Source organism: Ochotona princeps, chromosome 4 (assembly GCF_030435755.1).
Source record: "Ochotona princeps isolate mOchPri1 chromosome 4, mOchPri1.hap1, whole genome shotgun sequence".
Lineage (NCBI taxonomy): Eukaryota > Metazoa > Chordata > Mammalia > Lagomorpha > Ochotonidae > Ochotona > Ochotona princeps.
The window spans coordinates 70863474-70883411 of NC_080835.1; the positions used below are offsets into that span (position 1 = coordinate 70863474).

The 19938-nt window shown below is 59.6% G+C and overlaps 1 protein-coding gene across 4 annotated transcripts in view; it reads left to right on the plus strand.

The window, feature by feature from the left end:
• Nucleotides 1–6: 6 nt before the first annotated feature.
• The window catches only part of BCL9L (BCL9 like), a 33629-nt gene continuing 13697 nt past the window's right edge, over nucleotides 7–19938 (plus strand). The window contains exons 1-5 of one of the 4 annotated variants that reach the window (XM_058663800.1): nucleotides 7–159; nucleotides 6097–6148; nucleotides 14983–15086; nucleotides 16264–16649; nucleotides 17266–17385. In XM_058663800.1, coding sequence (XP_058519783.1) covers nucleotides 15061–15086; nucleotides 16264–16649; nucleotides 17266–17385 — 532 coding nt within the window. In that variant the 5' untranslated portion in view covers nucleotides 7–159; nucleotides 6097–6148; nucleotides 14983–15060. The remainder of the gene's footprint in view (nucleotides 160–6096; nucleotides 6149–14982; nucleotides 15087–16263; nucleotides 16650–17265; nucleotides 17386–19938) is intronic. The other 3 variants (XM_004585140.2, XM_058663801.1, XM_058663802.1) reach the window with 3 other exon arrangements.

Consider the following 19938-nt stretch of genomic DNA (forward strand, 5'->3'; position numbering starts at 1 on the left):
GATTGAGATCAAGGCACCCAGGATCAAAAGATCACCGCCTGCCCGCCCTCTCCGCACCTCCAACTGCCGGAGCCGAAGGACCCCAGTCCAGTCACCGACCCTGACCTGGTCATGGCGTCCAGCTCCGGCCTGGCGTGAGGAACTCCCGACCCGTGCGAGGTGAGGGCTGTGTTGGGGGAGAGGGTGAAAGTCATGCCAGGCCAGCGGAGGTGCAAGGAGCAAGAACCAGTTGGAATTGGGGAGGGGGGAACACCACAGACTGATTGTCTTTTGCTCTCTGGCATACACTGCCAGGCTGTTGAAGGGGTGGGGGACGTCCCCAGAGCCGGCAGAGGCCACTAGTGGGCCCCCAGTCAGATTGGCAGCCCCAGAGCCCAGGGAGGAGGGCTGAGGGGCAGCCCGGGGACCCAGCCACCCTAGCACAGAGAACAAGGCCGGCCTTGGGCCAGCTGGAGCAGCGAACCCTGCCCTGGGGGCTTCTGGGAGATGTAGTCCCCTCTCCGGCTCACCTATCCTGCACGTCTGAGCACCCTTGCACTCTTGCCCCGGGCCGGGGGAGCCCACGGAAGGAGGTAGCTTAGGACTGGGGAGAGCTGGGGCCACCCTCTGTGCCTAGCCGCTGCCTATGAACAGCAGAGACAGCGACTGCCGAGGACCCTGAGTGGTGTGGGCTTGGCTGGGGGGTGGGGGTGGGGCAGTCACACAGTTTGTGGAGGTGTTCCTGCACTGCTCATGGTTTGGTGGTCCCTGTCTTGGTCCAGAGTGGCTCCCACCCCCACCCTGGCGAAGAAGCATGCTGTAGAGAGAAGTAAGGTTTGGGTTGCAGCTCTCCTGGGTATGTCCCATCCCCAGAGGGATGTGGGGGGGGTGAGTTGGGACTGCTGGAATTTGCTGTTAGGAGAGGCCAGCTCTACTCTCTGAGAGCTGAGAGAGAGAACCCTGTGCTCGGAGGCTGTGGGGGGAGGCGGGAGTGGAGGGTGAAGAAGGGGGCAGCAAAGCCATGCCCCACTTCTGTCTGTCTGTCTGTCCGGCTTCCTTCCTTCCGGGTTGTGCTGACACCCCCTCCCTCCCTCCTTCTGTCTGTCTGCTGCTTGGGGAGTGTGTTTGTGTCTGTGTCTGGGGGACCCGACGCAGCTGGGAAGAAAAGTGTTGCTGGGGTGGTAGTGGTAGGGCTGGGCCTGGGTTAGTGTCCTGGGAAGGGGGCTCCCACTCCCCAGCCCTCCCCCTGCTGCTGTGGTGTGTACCCCTTGACCTGGGGGAAGCTGGCTGTGTTCACTGGATCAGACCCTAGATCAGCCCCTACTGAGACACCTCTGGGGCTTCCACTGCAGCCTTAGTTCTCCAGGGACAGCTAGTGCTTCCTGGATAGGGACTGGCCAGCCCATGGCTCAGCTACCTTCTGTGGGTTCCCCACAATTTCATGCCCCAGGGGAGGAGCAGGCTCAGGCCCTGGCTTCTTCCAGGTGGCAGTTCCCAGGTTGGGCTGGGAGAAGCCTCTGGACAGGGTTGAGAGGGGGTGCGGAAGTGAGGGGTAGAGGGATTCTGGTATCAGGGGCTGTCTCCCCAGATGACCAGCCTCCTGGTCACCTCCTTTTCAGGGTGCTCTGTTTATTTTACATTGCTTCCAACTGACGTGAGCTGGGGGTTCATGTTGGAAGGGGTGGAGTATCTTCTTCACTCTGGAGTGATTCTTGTGCCTGGGCTGGAGACTGACTTTGGTGGCCTTTATGGGGGCCCAGACGGTCACTCTAATTTGTGGACAGGACAGGGCCCTGGGAGGTTGCTGGTGCACAGGGATGCATAAAAACTGGTGGCTAGGGCACTAGTGGTGATGTGGGAGTTGGTAATCTTGCTAGTAGAATCTGCACTGAGGACTCCCTCCCCTCCCCCACAATGACCCTGCTAGGCAAGTTCAGCCTCTCACCTCCTCATACCTAAGTTATGGAGGAGCCCTGGGCTGGGGACTGAACGGCCATAACCAGGCAGGGCAGTAGCCTTCTGGGCAGAGACCTAGCGGGTAGCAGTGTCAACTCAGCAAGGGCTGCTGGTGTAAGGAGGATGCTGTGCAAAGGGTGTGTGTGTGATGTGGAGGAGCGCCTGCTGGGGGAGGGTGGTGGGGGGAGTGGCTGGGTTGGAACTCACTGGAGACCAGGAGGAACAGGGTGGGAGAGAAGCAAGCACCAGGGTTGCAGACAGTAGCAGTCCTGACAGAACTGGAGGGAGGCCACAGCCACCCAGGCCTGCAGCCTGCCATCCTCCTGGTGAGAGGAAGGGCTGGGGGCGCCCCCCTCCCCCACACTGCCTCTGGCGCCACAGGCTACAGCCATAGGCTACGGTCGTCCCGGAGCCCCGAGGCAGCTCCTGGGAGCCAGTGAGTCTGTCCAGGCTTTCCAGGATCAGCACAAGCCTGCAAGGGGAGGGGGGGCAGCACATCTTGGCCTTCCTGCCACCCTGGTCATTTACTCATCTTGAGCTTCCTGGTTGTTGATCCCAGTGCATTGCAAAGGCCTGGGCACCCTGGGGCTGACAGGGCAGTGACACCCCGCGCTTTCTCGTTACCAGAGCCCTGGGCACTGCCCTGGTGCTGACCTGGGGGAGAGTGTGTAGGGTGGAATGGCACCGTGGGAAAGTGGGCAGCCGTGGGAGCCAGGCGGGTACAGGCTGGGTGCCGCGGGCAGGGAGCCTCTGCCAGGCCCGCTCTCCCTGGGGTGGGGCTGACTGTTCCAGGGACTGGCTCAACCTGTTGAGCTCCTGGCTGCTCCAGCTTGGCATCTGTGCCTTTGCCTGCCAGCTCCCCAACAGCTGCCCACCCATGGGGGGGCCGGCCTATTCCCCCCACTCCCACCCCAGGGACCTGGGGGAAAGGACACCCTGACTGTCTCAGAGGGGTCTGGCCAAGGCCAAGGCATTCCCAAGGCAGGGAATCCTAGATTTCCCCCAAGTCTGTCCTGTAAGTCCTGTGAACAGGCGCTGGAGGGCTGGGTGGTCAGGACCTGAGGGCTGAGGGGTGCTCCGAAGCCCCAGGGATGTTCCTAATGTCACTTGGGCTGGCCTGGAGTTATAGGCTGGAATTTCCTCCTCCGGGTGCCAGGGCCAGGCCTTCAGAGCCCCACCCCCAGTCTGGCCTGAGCTCCCCTCCCTGGGAGAGACTTTCCCTGGAGGTTGGGGGAGGGGTGGCAAGGACATCCTGACTGCTGCAGGGAGGGGTGACTTCCTGGGTGCGGAGTGTCTGCCCTGCCTCAGTCTCCCCCACAGGGAGGGGAAGGAAGCCCTTCCCAAGGTTCCCATGGGATGCCCCCATCTTATGAAGGAGCCCTGGAAGACCAGGACCCCTGACCCTTACACCCCTCTGGCCTTTAGCTGTGGGGCTTTACCTTGGGGCTCTGCTGGCTGGTGAGGAAAGAGCCAGGGTGACCACTACGAATGGGGAGAAGGTGATTGCCACTGCCTGATGGTGAAGGAGCACAGGCATGCTCCCCCTTCCTGCTGGAACCCGATCCCTGGCCTCCTTTCCCAGCTTGGCCTGGGTGCCTGCCCCTTTTGACCCAGGCCCCCTTCCCCAGGGGCTGGAACTCCTTCTGTTCAGCCAGTGTCCTCCTGTTAGTGCTCTGGGGCCCTGGTGCGGGCGGGTGGAGGCGGCGAGGGGTGGACAAAAAAACCTGGAGCTGCTACTGGTCTGTCCTCCCCTCCCCCTTGTGCCCTACCCCCGCTCCCCAGCCCCAACTGGGAATGGCCCTGAATCCAGCATTTCCAGCATTTCGAAACCAGGATTGTTTTGAAATCCCTGAGCGCTCCTCCACCCACCCCAACTCCCCTCCCCACACCAGCCCTGCGGAACCTTGTCCTCTAATCTGACTTCAAGCTGTGCCTTGCAAGGTTGTGTGTTGGAGTTGGTGTGCCAGCACGTGGCCACGTACTACTTTGTGTGTGTGTGTGTGTCCCTGTGGGCGTAACTCCTATTGGCCCTTTTTCCTGAGTTGTCTCAGCTGTTCTATGAATATGGGACAGGGGTAGGGTGGGTTTGTTTGGGTCTTCAGGGTCACTGTTTTTGTAAGCTGGAGGTTTTAGGAAGCTGTGCGTTTTGTGGGAGTTGTGTTAGGGGCTCTGTGCAAGGAGCGTGGGCCTGTCTGAGGTGAGGTGAGGGCCCAGGAGTATTCCTTGCTTATCTCCTTGCCTCTCTGCTCCTTCCTGGGCTCTGCCGTCACAGGTCTCCTGCAGCTCCTAGCTCGCAGGACGTGGAGTCCTCTGCCCTCTGATAGGAACGTGTCCTGGCATGGGGCCAAGGCTTCTGGCAGTCCTGTGGTCCTTGAACAGCAGCAGAGTGGAGAGACTGGGATATACTGTCTTTCTCCCTGCTCCTGCACACCCAGCACCTCCGGGCGGTCAGGCGGGCGGGCGTGCCTGTGTCCTGGTGACACGTGTGGGTCCGGTACAGGGAGTTCCAGGGCTCAGAGGACAGGGCTGGGGGAGGGGAGTTCATTCTTGCTTCTTGGGAGGGGCAGGGGTGGGAACAGTCATCCTGGGCCTGGGGGCTGAAGGGGGTATTTGTGAAGTTCAGAAATGTTGACTTCTCCAGCTGGGTGACAGATAACAAGTCAAGACTCTGGTCCTTCCAGCCTGAGGGGTGTTTGGATGTAGCCTAGGTCCTGAAAATTCTTTTTTCTGTTTAGCCTCCTTCCCTGCTGCTGCAATAGCCCTGTGTTCTGGGAGTAAGGATGGGGAGGCGAGTTGTCTGGAGGAGGGGCGGATGGAAGGGTTGGTTTTGCTAAAGCAAGGCTGGTGATGTCTGCATGGGATCAAGGCACTGGAAGCCCCCCGCCCTGAAAAAAAAGAGAACATAACCCTGCCATGACTCAGTTTCCCCTCCTGGGATCTCAGTCTGTATAATTGGATGGTTTCCTCCAGAAATGCCTGTGCAGCACAACAGATGAGGGCTGGGGTGCAGGCTGTGCAGAGAGAGCAGGAGGTAGTCACAGGGATGAGCTGTTTCTTTTACAGCCCCCCTTCCCGTCCACCCCAGCAGCCCCTAGTCCCCGAGAGCAGAGGCAGGAAGAGAGGGGTGGAGGCCCAGGTTGGTACAGTGCTCAGTGACCCAGCAGGGGGAGGGCCTTGGCAAGGAGTTTTCAGTTTGTTTCTCAACGCCTGTCTCTGAGACACGCATACACACGTCACTGTAGACACCTTCGGGAGATGAGCCCAGAAAAGTCACCCAGGTGGCCACAGGGTCAGCCGGTGCCTGCTGGGGCCTGTGGAACCAGCTGCATTCTGGCATAGGCCCTGGAAGTGCAGCCCAGCTGGAGGTCCCCCCAGCACCCCCATCATGCCTGGATGCAATAGGCTGCAGAGGGTTAAGTCTGGTTGGCAGGGACACCCCCCCTCCCCAGTGCAGTGAGAGAAAGGGAGGGGTGTTTAGCAGCTTGCTCTAGTTGGCGTCTCTCCCAGAATTCTTCGGAAAAGAACTCCCCTCTGACCCCCAGTACAAACTGAGCCCAGCCACCAGCCTCCCTCTGCCTGTTGTGGGGGCTTCACCCAGCCCCCTCTGCTGATGGTCTCAGCCCAAAGCAAGAGAGACCCTCCCACCCAACACGTTGTGTCTTTAGGGGACCAGGGCCCTAGCTAAGGAGTCCTTCTTGGCGTTGCTCTGGGGTCACTAGCCTAGCACGATGTGCTGGCTGGCCCTGAAAACCAGGAGCCCCAGGTCTCCCAGGCCCGTTCCTCCTGCCCAGGCCAGGTCGTGGGAGCCCTCTGCCCCTCCTCTCTCCCCTTGGGGGCCAGGCTCTTAGGGGCCCTGGGGCCTTGCAGTACCTTCCTCCTTTCCTGCTTCCAGGACAGGGAGGGGGAGAGTGGCATGGCGGGGCAGCTAGGTCAGGCCTGGCCGCCAGCCAATCCCCAGAAGTCCTGGGGCTGGTGGTTGGGGGGGTGCGGGGGCTGTCTGAGCAGCCAGGAGACTTCCTGGAGCTGCAGGCGGCTGTGTGTGCTGCGGCTGTGTGTACATGTTTATGTGTTCGGCGTGAGGCTGGGGCTGGGATGGGAGGTGCGGGGGCATGGATGGCTGGGGGGAAGGGGGGTCTTCCATGTATGATCCTCTCTCCACAGGGAGCCCTCAGCCTGAGCCTGAGCCTGACACCCACTAGGCCCAAGGTGAGAGGTCTGTGTGCTTGCGTGTATCCTTCTTAGCCTCCTGCTCCATCTGCAGTGGCTGCCTCATCCCAGCTTAGCCTCCTGCTCGGCTGTTTGGTCTTGGGGGCTCCCTCCTGGCTGTCTGCTCCTACCACTTCTCTCTTCCTTCTCCTTGCTCTCCCGCCCTCCAGGAGGGGAGGCCTTCTGGAGCTGCTGCTGGGCCAGTAGCCTTCAACCTGGAACCTGGCTAGCTGGTTGGCTGGCTGGTGGGGAATGGTGGTGGTGGGTGGGGCGGGGCCGGACAGGGAAAGGGTCAGGCCCAGTTCCAGTGAAAGTACCAGCCCTGCTGTCTAAGCTCTGTGTCCAGTGCCACCCCTACCCCACCCCTACCCCAAGGGTGGGGGGATGCAGCCCAATCACTCTGCAGGGCAAGGTCCTATTTCCTGGTCATCTCAAGTACTACTTGCTCCTTGCCCCCAGCTTTGGCCTCTCCTGGCTGAGTCCAGGGCACCTTGGTATGGTTTCTAGGCTGTGTAGGCAGGGAGGCTCAACACACATATGCACAGGCAGACACACGTACACACACACACACGCACGCACACACACACACACATTCTCCTCCTGCCAGCCCCCTCCTTTCTCCCTCCCTCCCTCCCCTCCTTTGCCTCCTTAGCAACAACTCCCTGAATTCACAACAAACACTCCTGTGGGCTCCTGGGCTGACTGGGGAAGCTGGAGAGAGCCGTGGACAGGGAGGAGGTGCTTTGTGAGCTGGAGAGAGGAGCTTCTGATTCCTTCTGCTAACCCCCTATCTCACTCCTTGCTGGAGGCCACAGTCCCTGGGGGTTTAGGGGAGGAAGTGGCCCTGCTTTCCACTCAGTGTAGCGAGTGGGGTGCTGCAGGGGAGAGGTGTGGCTGAGCAAGTGGGTGGAGGCAGAGCTTAGATTCTACTCTCACTGGGGAGCCCCCACTTGACCTAGGATACCCTCCTCACCTGGGACATCTCTCAGCAGGGTCCCTGTGCTGCTGGCTCAGGAACTTGCCTTGCTCCTGTGACCATAACAGATGGGACTGGGGTTGGGCGAGAGTGGGGGAGGCGCTCAAACTTTGCCCTCTGAGAACACAGACCTGTGTTGGTGGCGGTGGCAATGGGGTGGGGAGCGGTGCTGTCTCTTTGATCTCCTCCCCAGGCCAGTGGTGAATCCAGTGCTGGTACCCAGCAGGCATGGAGGAAGGGGGTGTGGGAGGAGGAAGCCAGGACAAGCACCCCATTCTTTTCTGGTAGCATAGCAAAGAGGACTGATGGCCCAGTGACTCTGGGATGCCATGGATAGGAACCCAATTCCTGGAGAATCTGGGTTCAAGCCCTGACTCCCCTGGAGGCTGTGTGCCTTAGGCGATTTGCCTGATTTTCCCTGGGCCTTTTCTTCCTTACCTATGAAATGAAGAGAGCAAAGTCCTTTCTTGTGGAGTTGTTCTGCCATGCTCTTTGGCCACTGGCATCCGCTATTGGACTCCCTGGGTTTCAGGCCCAGCTCTGCTTCCAATCTAGCTTCCTGCTAATGAGCACCCTGGGAGGCAGCATGTGAGGGTCCTTGGGTCTCTGCCACCTACATGAGAGACCCAGATGGAGTTCTGGGCTCCCAGCTTTTGGGTGGCCCAGCCCTAGCTGTTGTTGACATTTTGGAGGAATGACTCAGTGTATGGAAGATCTCATGTCTGTCTGTCTCTGTGGGCATTTCAGATTATTTATTTTTATTGGAAATTGTTTTTTTTTTAAAAGATTTATTTATTTTTATTACAAAGTCAAATATACAGAGAGGAGAGACAGAGAGGAAGATCTTCCATCTGATGATTCACTCCCCAAGTGAGCCGCAACGGCCGGTGCTGCACCGATCCGATGCCAGGAACCTGGAACCTCTTCCAGGTCTCCCAGGCGGGTGCAGGGTCCCAATGCATTGGGTCGTCCTTGACTGCTTTCCCAGGCCATAAGCAGGGAGCTGGATGGGAAGTGGAGCTGCCGGGATTAGAACTGGCGCTCATATGGGATCCCGGGGCTTTCAAGGCGAGGACTTTAGCCGCTAGGCCATGCCGCCGGGCCCAATTTCAGATAATTTTTAAAAACTAAATAATGCATGTCAAGCATCTGAGTGAAGGCATAAGAAATGTCAGAAATTCTTCATTCTTATTAGTCTTGGCCCTTCCCAGGCCTTCTTGACTTTCCCAGGGGCTCTAGCAGAGGAAGAGCTGGTGCTGGGGGCAGGGCGGACCGGAGTGTGGGTGTGGAATCCAGCTCTCCAGAGCCTTGCCTCCCAGGACTCTTCCAGGCCTGCTTCCATGCTGCCTCGGTTTCCCCCACAGTCAGTGCCAGCTGACACCTTTACAAAATGTATTTGAGAGGTAGAGGGACAGACAGAGCTAGTATCCGTTGGTTTGCTCCCCAAACGCCTGCCATGGTTGTGACTGGGCCAGGCTTGAAGCTGGGGGCTGGGAAGCCAGTCTAGCTCTCACACGTGGATGGCAGTGACCCAACTATTTGAGCCATCAGCACCGCCTTGCAGGACCTGCTCTCACAGGAAGCTGGAGTTAGGAGCTGGCCCAGACAGGAATCCCCCCTGGCATTCCGATGTGGGCCTTGGGCCTGGCCCCCTGACCAGCATCTTGACCAGTGGGCTAAATGCCACCCCCTCCTGGCTGACATCTTGATTGCAAGTTTGCCAAGTAGCCAGGGCCCCTGAGGAGGGCCAGGGGACTAGGGAGTTTGATATCTGTCCACTTCCCTATCTCCCAGGGCTTCTGGGGGCAGAGCCCTCCCTCCCCCAGGCTGTTTGCTCTGTTCAGCTTTAGCACCCCTCCCACCATCCCATCCCCTGCTGCTGTGTTCTTTTACCAGGCAGAACAAGACATTCCGTCTTTAAACGGCTTCAGTGGTTGCCTCCTCTCCTTGCTGGCCAAGGGGTCAGAGACCTTCCCCGAGGCTGGGAGATAGGGCGGGTATGTGTGTGCGCATTCATGTGACAGTGACATGGAGGGCAGCTTTCGGAACTGCCTGGGGCACAGGCTTCCCTGTGTTTCCTGCCTGGGTGAGGAGGGGGCAGTGCCTAGGCCTACGTGCCATGTGTAGAGAAGCTTAGAGGGACATGCCTGGCACCTGAGGGACGTAGCTGGGAAGCCAGGGGCTGTTCTCAAGCCCAAGATGAAAGCAGGTTCGCCTCAGCAAGTGTTATCTAGAGGACACTGATGTTTTCCCCGGGTTACAGCACTGGATGCAGATAATGCTGGAAGAAGTTATGCTGTAGCCCAGTGTGGGTGGTGGTGGGTACCAGAGTTACCAAAAGGCCTGGCATGGCAGATGGACTGAGGCTTGGGAACTCCTGGAGGAAGAACCCCAGAGCGGGCAGCAAGGGTTGGGAGTGGGCAGTGAGGGGTGCTATGTAGACAGGTGGTCAGGAGCATCTGGGGATTAAGATGTGGCAGAAGGGCCTGGGATGCCATACTCCTGGGTCTGAGGCCTGGGCCTGGATAAAGGTATCCTCTGTGGCCCAGGACCAAGAGGGGTGGGTGGGAATCCCCAGCTCTGCTCACCACCTCCTTCTGGTACCTTCCATGAGCTTGGCGATGAGGCCTCTCTGTCTTGTCTGGGCCATGCCTTACTGCTGGGCTGGCCATGCCTCCTATGCCCAGCCCTTGGGGCCTGCTCCTTGGGCAGGCTGGGGCTATTTTTGGGATTGGGCTGGGGCTCTGGGGCTGGTTTCAGATGTTCCAGTGTGAACAGGAGAAAATGGGAACAGATGGCTGGAGGCCTGTGATCAGCAGTCCTGCCGGGAGCAGGTTATTTTTAGGGCCGTGTTAACCCTTCGGGGGCTTGAGGGGCCACCCCAAGAGCTGCAGCCCTATGTAGTGGGGAAGATCTTCTCCCCGGATCCCCTTCTTGATAGAACAGCTTGTCAGTTGCTTTCCTTTCTCCAACTCTCCATTCTTTAAAGAGGTCCAATGCAAGAGACTAGGAGTAGTAGACTTCAGTTTTCTGCCAGTCTGACACTGCAGGGAGATGTTCATGGAGTTGGGCAAGGAGAGGAGTGCCTGGCAGAGGGGATGCCCACTGGGAGGGAAATCCTCCTTCCTTTGCCTCCTTGATGTTTTTAGGTTAAGATAATGGGCAGCGGCTCTGCTGGGTTGTGCCCTGGGTTTGAGCATGGATGAGAAGACAAGGATGGCCAGGGTCATGCGTGCAAGCAGGAAGACGGGAGATGCCATCACTCAGAGGTCCAAGGGCTCTGCTCACTGGGACACACAGATGTCTGAGAAGTGCCCACCTTCCCCCAGATGCCCACCTTTTTGGGTGCCACGGCAGGAGGTAGAGAAGGGGATTGATTTGGCAAAGTCTGGTGTGTCTCAGGCATTGTGAAGTGACTTCTGCACTCATTTTGCCTCAGTGGACTCTGCAGACTGAGGCTTTGGGAAGAAGGGAACAGATGAGGTCCTACAGCTCAGAGGAGACACAGTGGGATTGGTAGCATGTCTGCCTATGGGCAAAGGCAGTTCTCAAGCCACCACCACACACAATGCCCACCAGGCCCCCCACCCCGGCGGGCAAGGCAGCCCCAGAATGGGTACTGATCCAAGGCCTGGGGGCAAGCACCCTCCCTACCAGAGCTCTCCTGCAATCCTCTGAGCTCTCGTTGTCGGAGGGTGCCAGGACTGACACCAGAAACCCCATTTGGCCTTCCTGTCTCCCCTGCAGGAGGATCACATGGACACATCCTGTCTCGTCACCCCCACCCCCACCCTGTCCTGGCCCACATGCCACTACTTCCTGGAGGGCTCTCTCCAGGTGCTTGCTAGTGCCCAGAGATTGGGCCAGGCAGGCTAGGCGAGGTGAGGCGAGGGAGGTGAAGCCAGGGAGCTGTGAGGACAGCTCTGCCTCTGGCAGTACCTGGGGGAAGGACAGCCTGCGGCAGGCATTGGGTGAGGTCTCCGCCCCGTGGTGTGCTGGCCGTGCCAGCAGTCTGCCCGCACTCTACTCCTCCCACAATGGCTCCATTGTTCCCAGCAGCCAGGCAGTTTGGAGGAGGTTCCTCAGGCCACTGCTACCCCTCCAAACAGGGGCCTGATTAACCCCTTGGAGGACTGAGGCCAGGTGATGGCCCACAGGGAGTTCCAGGTCTGGGAAGTCACCTTCAACCTGCTTGTACCCAAGCAACAGGTCAGCTCCTGGGACTGGGGTCTCCCGCAGCATGGGGAGTAGCACTTAGACCCTCTCCCACCCTCAGCCTGGTGCAGGTGCCAGAGGGCAGGAAGTGCCAGTGGGGTGGCGGGCGGAGACCAGATATATTTGGGCTGGTGGGGCTAATTCCAGCCACCACTGCCTGCCTGCCCCACTGGCTCCCAAGCTGCTTTCCTTCCTGTGAAACCAGAGCTGGGTTGGGCCTAGCTCAGGATTTCGGTGGATTTAAAGAGGCAGCACCATCCCTGCCAGCCTGGCTTCCTCTCCCCCTCCTCAGTTTAAGTCTGGAGTCCAGCCACGCTGTGTCTCCTGCCCCTCCCTTGCCCCCAGCTAACCCCTGGCCCCGGCCTTGGTGTTGGGGTACCAGGCTTCTGGCAGTCCTCTTTCCCAGAGCCTGGGGGCGGGGGTGGGGGGAGTGGGCGGGGGTGGGCTGTGGTTTCCTGTGTTGGCTGTTTGTGCCTGGCCTAGAGTGCCCGCCGCCTGCCTGGCCTTCCTGCCCTGTCTTGTTTCCTTGTGCCCTCCACCCCTCCATACCCCGCCCCCCCTTCCCGGTGGCAGGGAGCAGCTAGGGATCCTGGCAGCAGCCTGGGTGTGGGGGCCACCCCACACCATGGCTTCTTTCTCAAAGCTTGGCCATTCTGGAAAGGGCAAAAAGAGCACCAAGAAGTGAGGTGACCTCAGGTCTGTGTAGGCAAGGCTGTTGGACCCTGCAAGGCCTGAGAAGGGGCAAGTGGGCTGGACACAGGCAGAGACATTCTGTCGCAAAGTCCCAGACAAGGAGATTCCGTAGACCAGCAGGGGTTGCCTGACTTTACCCAGGGGCCACTGGGGGCGGGGCTGGAAACTCCCAGGCAAAAAAGGGGTGATTTGCATGATCTCCTTGGCCAGGGCTTAGAGGGGGAACTGGGGAGGGCTGCTAGGAACCATGGTAGGGGAAGGCCCCCAGAGCCTGGAAGTCCCCCTGTCGAGGGTCCCTGAGTAGCACCTGGGTCTTTGAGCAGATTTCCTGCTGGGCTGCGAAGCCTTGACCTCCCCACCCGCTGAGTCACCACTCTGGGAAGAGGAAGTGACCCGTGTGTTGGAGGATGACTTCTTAGGACTGGAGAAAGGGGCTGGGGACCCTGCTATCCCTCTATCCCCCCCGCCCCAGCCAGAGGCTGTCCCTCATCCCCTGTCTGTAGTGGGGGGAGCCAGGATTGAGTCTTCTCACCCTTTTAAAGGAGGGTCCCATCCTTACACTTTGCTCTCTGGAGATAGCGGCTCTTTCCACGTGGGAGCATACACCTTCTGCAGCCCCTTCTCATGTCCTGCTGGGGGGCGGTTCTGAGCTGGGTGCCCCATGGAGGGGCTCCTGGCTTTGGGGGCCCTGGAAGCAGAGCAGAGCAGCTCGGGCTGTGGGAACACCTGCCCACCTTGGAGCGCTTCCGTGTCAAACCTGCAGGCTCCAGGCTGGGACTTCCCAGGTCAGGCCCCCTCCCCCCTTTGACCTTTAGGCTGCATGCAGGCTCTCCACCCCTATGGCCGTGGATCTCAGGCTCTTTGTCTCATGCAGTGCCTGCAGGCACATTCTCCCGGGTAAGCTCCGGGTCTCCATCAGGTGACTTGCACCTGCTCCTTGTTTGTGAGCCTGTCACCTCTCTCCACCCCAGACAGGGAACCTCGATCTGGCTTGTTTTTCTTTTTCTTTTAAACTTAAGAGCCCTGGCCTTATCTCCTTACCTGCCTCTGGGGCTCCTGGTTGCTTGGTGCTAGGAACTACCCTTTCCATGGGGGGGGCACCCTGGGGGTGGGCGGTCCTCCAGGTGTCTTCTGGCACTGAGGTGGAGGAGGAAGGGTCCTAGGAAATGGGGGGGGGAGGGAAGTGAGATGGGGAAGTCCTGACTCACCCTAGCTTGACTCAGCTTGCCCCTGCGGCTGGATGGAAGGGAGGGGCTGGAGCCCTATCTGAGGGGCAGCCTGGCCTCCCTGGGACCCCTGGAAAGAGGCTAATTTTCTAACAGCCTCGCCTCAAATTTCTGCAGGTTTCCCATTTTGGGACTGCAAACAGAGCCATTAGTGGGGGGCCCTTGCCCTGCATGCCCCCACACTTCACAGTAAGGGAAGGCCCTTTCACTGTTACACAGCAGGCAGGGGACCCTGGAAGGCATCCTTTATTCTTCCCACCCTCACTGGGAAAAGGGGCGGTTTGGAGGACTGCTGAGCAGGCGAGACACCTGCCCACCCTAGGCCTGTCCCACACCTAGGCAAGCTTTGGTGTTCCTGCCTGCCTCCTGGGCCTCTCCAGCCTCTGCTCTTGCTTGTCATGCAAGAGATGGGGGTGGCTGCTGTTTTCCCAGCTGGGCCTTGGACTTTGGGACCCACTCCGGGGAGACAGAATGGAGTAGGGAAGGCCAGAATTGCCCTGGGGTTAGGGTTAGGTTTCCAGAGGGTGGCAGAGAGGTCCCCCTGTCCCCGCCCCAGCCCCAGGCCAGCCTGGAGCAACTGAAGCATGCTACAGTATGTAGTTGGGCCTGTCAGCAGGACAAAGCTCCTCCCCCACCTTTTGCAGGGATCAGCTGCTGGGGAGGGGCTGGGGAGGTGGGGCAATGGTTGGGTAAGGTGTCTGTCTGTGTAGGTTAGCTGGTGATGTCCCAGCCAGTCTCTTTAAGGCTCCCTGGCGGCCTCAGCTCCGCACAGCCCTGGGGCGGTCTAGGCGTGTGATCACAGCCCTGTAGAGGTCCCCCTTCGGCGGGCCGGCCGGCTACAAGCTCGCCTCTGGCCTGCCCGGCCCCTGCGTGTCTTTGTCTCCCTGTCCACAGTGTGAGCTGGGAGTGTGTGTGGGAGTTAAGAGTCGGGGGATCGCCAGGCCCCTGCCCAGCAGCGCACACCCAGCCCTCTCCCGACGCGCTTGTGCGTCCCTAGGTCCGCGCGCGTGCGCGGACCGGGGACCACGCTGCAGTCCTGCCCGCGCCCTCGCTCACTGCCTTGCTGGCTCTGTCGCTCACTAGCTCGCTCACTGGCTCACTCTGCGTCTCCTCTCGGGCTCTGCCGAGGGGCGGGGTGGGGGCCTGGGCGGGGGGAGGGGAGGCTCCTGCATTCTTGCGGTCGGGGAGGAATCCGCGCCAGCGTTACTGGTCTCCAGAAGAGCCCAGCTGCAGCCCCGGGGCCCCGCCAGGCCTCCCGCTGCCCGCCCGGGCCTGCTGGGATGGGCACGGGCTAGGCCTGGAGCTGGGGGGGTGCGCGGCCCTAGCGCCCTGGGGTGTGGCACGGCGCCGGGGGGCGGGGCCGAGGGGTTCCCAAACCCCGGGGGAGGGGCATGTCAGGGGAGCGGGCGACCCCCACGGGAGGGAGGCCCAGGTCGGACCTCCCCTCCGGGCTGCCGCAAAGGAGAGCCCTGCACGCCCCTCACCCCGCAGCCGCCACCCAGCAGCCCGTGGGGGTGGGGCTGGCCAGAGACTGCAAGCCCCCTGCGGGCCAAGTGTACCAGGTGGTCTCAGGGCTCGAGACCCGCCACATAGTGCTGCTCCGTTTGCCAACCTCTCCCCTGCCCAACCCTGTCCAGTTCCCTAGTCCCAGGGCCTTGGGGTCCTCCCCTCTCCTCTCCCTCACCCCCCTCCCCAAGTCACAAGTTTTCTCTTTGGGGCTTGTTGCTGCAGTACGTGCTCCAGTATACCGAGTACCTGGCTGGGCCCTGGGCACGCACGGGGGCCGTAGCCCCACTGTGCGTGGGAGCCATGAGGATCCTGGCTAACAAGACAAGGTGTGTGGGTGTCGTGGCGGGCGGGGTGTGTGTGTGTGTGTGTGCCCGCACGGAGAGCGGGACGGGAAGGGCCTGACAAGCTGATATGGGGAGCAGGTCTCCCTCCCACCGCACACCCTGTCACCGCTGGGCCGATGGTGGGGGGCACAGTACCAGGCCTGTGCCAGGGTTGCAGCTCAGCGTTCTCGCCTGGGCCCAAGTGACCTCGGGTCTGTTCTGGTCTGAGTGGACCCCGGCCCATCCCACTGTGGGGTCCCACGGCGCCCTCTGGCCTTCACGCAGCTGGGGGTACGAGCTCGAGGAGGGGGGTGGTGCCTGCCACCGCCTCCCTCCCCTCCCCTGGAGAAGCCGGCAGAGGGGCCAGGCGGCAGCAGCAGGACAGCAGAGCTGAAATAAATCTGAGCTGGTGTGGAATGAGGGGGGATAAATATCCTCTCCCGTGATGTGATCTTTCCAGAGGCTATTAATAGGTCTCCGGGGAGGGGGAGGCGGAGGGGGGGAGCGGGCTGCAGCTTAAAGGGGCCGCAGCCTGGGCTGCTGGAATCCCAGGCTTCAAGCTGCGTTCCCGTCTGCCTGACACCGCTCCCCTCCCCCTCCTGCTACTCCCGCCTGCCCGCCAGGCCTGCCGGCCCACCCTCCTCTGGCCTGCCCCTGCGGCTCCCGTCTGGACCACTGGGCACCACTGCCCAGTGTGGGTGTGTTCCTCCTACCTCCCCTTGGGAATGGGGCTGTGGTGGCTCTTCTGTGCTGGTGGTGGGACTTGGAAGGGGAGTTGAGCTGTTGGTCCACAGAAGGAGTCTGCAAACCCTAGGAGGAGAGGGCGCTTGTGTGGGGTGAAAAGAGGGGTCTGGTGCTCCACAGGCTTAGCACCTGGGGCTTGCAGTGTGCTAGATGATGGGGCTGGAGAAGGGCAGGGCCTGCCCAGGCTAGGCCTTGATTTCCGCCTGATTTGTAAGGGTCTGCGGAGAGGAGATGGGGGAAGCCCCTGCAACACTTCCAAGGTGGCGGGCGGCATTGGCGGTGGAGGGAAGAAGGGAAGGAATAGCTGGAGGAGTGGCCTGGCAAGGAGATGCAGCTATCCAGTTAGGTGTGGTGGAATGGGGCAGTGGAAGCCCAGGTATGCCCAGCTCCTGGCAAGATTAACGTGTCTGTCTTTCCTGCCTCCCCTCCCCCCCAGGTTGCCCCATCCCAGGAGGAGAGAAGCTCCGGGGAGCCCGCCGCTGTCTCCCCGTGGCCACTGCCCCCCTGCCCCAGCAAAGCCAATGCACCCAGAAAATAAATTGACCAATCATGGCAAGACAGGGAATGGCGGGGCCCAATCACAGCATCAGAATGTGAACCAAGGACCCACCTGCAACCTGGGCTCCAAGGGCGTGGGGGCGGGGAGCCATGGGGCCAAGGCCAACCAGATCTCACCCAGCAACTCAAGTCTGAAGACCCCCCAGGCAGGGGTGCCCCCTTTCAGCTCGCTCAAGGGCAAGGTGAAGCGGGAGCGCAGTGTGTCTGTGGACTCTGGAGAACAGCGGGAGGCTGGGACCCCATCCCTGGATTCCGAGGCCAAAGGTACGCTCTTTTCCTGGAGCCCCACGCCTTGGCGCGGTGAAGTCACCTGCATCTGTCCGCTAGCCTGATCCTCACGCAAGGGTGTCTTTCTCTCTATCCCAGGCACCCAGTACCAGATCCTTTAGGAGTAGGGTTCACTGGGGTGCCACCTGTGAAGGGGCCAGACCCGTCTATTCCCCTCCCCCAGGGACCCACCTCTTTGCAGCCCAGTGAACAGAGCAGAGAGAGGAGTTCAGCCAGGCATCTCCTAGTAAACTGCCTGTATCCCTGGCTGGTGGGAGCCCATTGGGAGCAGGCACTGGGGCCTGGAAGAGTAGCCCTGGCTGCCCCCTCCTTCTTCCCTGCCTAATTAGAACCAGTTGTGGTTGGGGATTATGCAGGCTTGGTGTGTGTTGGGGGGGCGGGGAGGGGAGACAGCCTGGGATGTTAGGAGAAATCAGAAACAAATGGTGGCGGGTGGGGGCCAGGGCCTGGCCAAGTGCCCACCGTGGCCCGGGCAGTGCCCTCCCAGGGCGAGGCCTCTTGCAGAATGAGAGGGATGGGGATGGTGGCTATGGGAGGAGGACAGGGCTCATGACACCCCCCTGACCCACCTGCCCTGTCTTGCCCCCGGCAGAGGTGGCACCCAGGAGTAAGCGGCGCTGCGTGCTGGAGCGGAAGCAGCCATACAGCGGGGATGAGTGGTGCTCCGGGCCGGACAGCGAGGAGGATGAGAAGCCCGTGCCGGCCACCCACAGTGAGTGTTGGCGGCCGGGGCCATCCCTAGGGCCAGCCGGAGGACTGAGACTGGGCTACAAGTAGCCAGGACTTGGAGCGCAGCCCTCGCCCTCCCTGCCGCCTGCAGGCCAACTTCTGCTTTCAGTTCCCTTCTCGGTCCCCTAGACCCCTTCTAGGCGCTCAGGTGGCCCCTTTGCAGGCCACCTCACCTACACCTCTCTGCCTGAATACCTGGCCTCTGCTGCCACCTACTGGTCAGCTGAGAGCAGGCCGGCTTGCTTGGGAGCCTGGACCGCTGGCTGACCAAAGCCGGGTTCGGCCTGAGTGTGAGTGGACGCTTGGCCGTGGCTCTGGCCTGCCCTGATTCTGCGTGACTCCTGGAGAGTCCCAGGGCTGTGTCCTCAGGATGAGTGCCCATTTTTTTAAACTGGTCAGTGTATTTGGGCCTTACGTGGGTCATGGTTGAGGAATTCAGATAGATCTCTGTGCTTGGCGTTGGTTTTGGTTCTGTTCAGCATGTGAGACAATTTAAGGCCCGAGAAGCTAGCCAGAGTGGTGGATTGTGGACTTCCTGAAGGCAGGGCTGTGGGCAGGAAGGGGGGAAATAAACAGGCTGGCTGCTTTGCTACGTTGTTCTATTTGTTCCTGTGAGGTGGGTGTAGTGATCTGTGTTTGGGAGGAGGAAGCCCTTGTGGAGTGAGGCGGGCTGCTTTTGGAGTGTCTGCAGGCATCCAGGGCTAAGAGGATGTGCTCATAGGTTTGTAGAAAAGTGGGTTTAAAAGTTGAATTTATTTGGGGGGTGAGCCAGTACTGTTGGCGAAGTGGGACCCCTCTATGAAATTTTTTTATTTTTAATTTTAAAGGTTTATTTTTATTGGAGAGTCAGATATATAGAGAGGAAGATCTTCCGTCCGATGATTCACTCTTCAAGTGGCCACAATGGCTGGAGCTGAACTGATCTGGAGCCAGGAGCCTTCTCAGGGTCTCCCACATAAGTTCAGGGTCCAAAGGCTTTGGGCCGTCCTCGACTGTTTTCCCAGGCCACAAGCAGGGAGCTGGATGGGAAGCAGGGCTGCTGGGATTAGAACCGACGCCCATATGGGATCCTGGCATGTACAAAGCAAGGATAGCCGCTAGACTACCTTGCTGGGCCCATCAAATAAACAATTTTTAAAAAGTTATCTTTTGGCCCGGCGGCGTGGCCAAAAGATCCCGGGGCTTTCAAGGCGAGGACTTTAGCCACCAGGCCACGCTGCCGAGCCCTAAAAGATAACTTTTTTTTTTTTTTTAATTTTTTTTTTTAAAGATTTATTCATTTTATTACAGCTAGATATACACAGAGGAGGAGAGACAGAGAGGAAGATCTTCCGTCCGATGATTCACTCCCCAAGTGAGCCGCAACGGTCGGTACGCGCCGATCCAAAGCCGGGAACCTGGAACCTCCTCCGGGTCTCCCACGCGGGTGCAGGGTCCCAATGCATTGGGCCGACCTCGACTGCTTTCCCAGGCCACAAGCAGGGAGCTGGATGGGAAGTGGAGCTGCCGGGATTAGAACCGGCACCCATATGGGATCCCGGGGCTTTCAAGGTGAGGACTTTAGCTGCTAGGCCACGCCGCCGGGCCCAATTCAGTAGTCCACATGTATTCTTTTGGCTCCATGCACCAAATCCATTGCTGCCGGACAGCAAATAAGTGGCACCTGAATAGGGGCTTGAAAGAAGATAGTGCGATCGAGGCACCCCCAAAGAAAGGCTTCAACAAACAGAAGTCTCCAAGCTCCAAGCAATACTTCAGACACCTGATGCTTTCTACTTTCTGCCAGGGAGTTCTAGATCAACCCCCTGGAGAATGCCCAGCTTCTGTGGCCCCTATCTCTGTCCTCTTTCTTTCTTTCTTTCGTTATTTATTTTTATTGGAAAGTCAGATATACACAGAGGAGGCTAGGCAGAGAGGAAGATTGTCCATTGCTTCGCTCCTCAAGTGGCTACAATGGCCGGAGCTGAGCTGTTCCAAACACAGGAGCCAGGAACCTCCTCCGAGTCTCCCATGCGGGTGCAGGGTTCCAAGCTTTTGGCCTGCCCTGTACTGCTTTCTCAGGCCACAAGCAGGGAGCTGGATGGGAAGTGGTTCCATATGGAAACAAACGTCCATATGGAATCCCAACACTTGCAAAGCAAGGACTTAAGCCACTAGGCTACCATGCCGGGCCCTCTCTGCCCCTTTTCAGTATGAAGTAGTCGGCCCCTATCCTTTTTCTTTTTCCTTTTGTCCATTGAGCTTTTGTGTATATCTGTGTTACATCCCTAGAAACAGAAGCAAGAAGCGTTTTGCTTCTTCATAGTCCATAGTGCCAGCTGAGGTTTTCAGGACAATGAAACCAAACTGGCAGGATGGGAGCAGACTAATATGCCATTTTTCTAGATCTTTCAGCTGCACATCATATCTGGTGGTGATCACCATACACTTGTTTAACCTGCCCGTGAGGTTCACGGTTTTCCCAGCTCTGTGATCATCAGTGTAGCCGTGCGTCATCATCACGGTGAGGAAGTGGACGATGACCTTGGAGCACCCT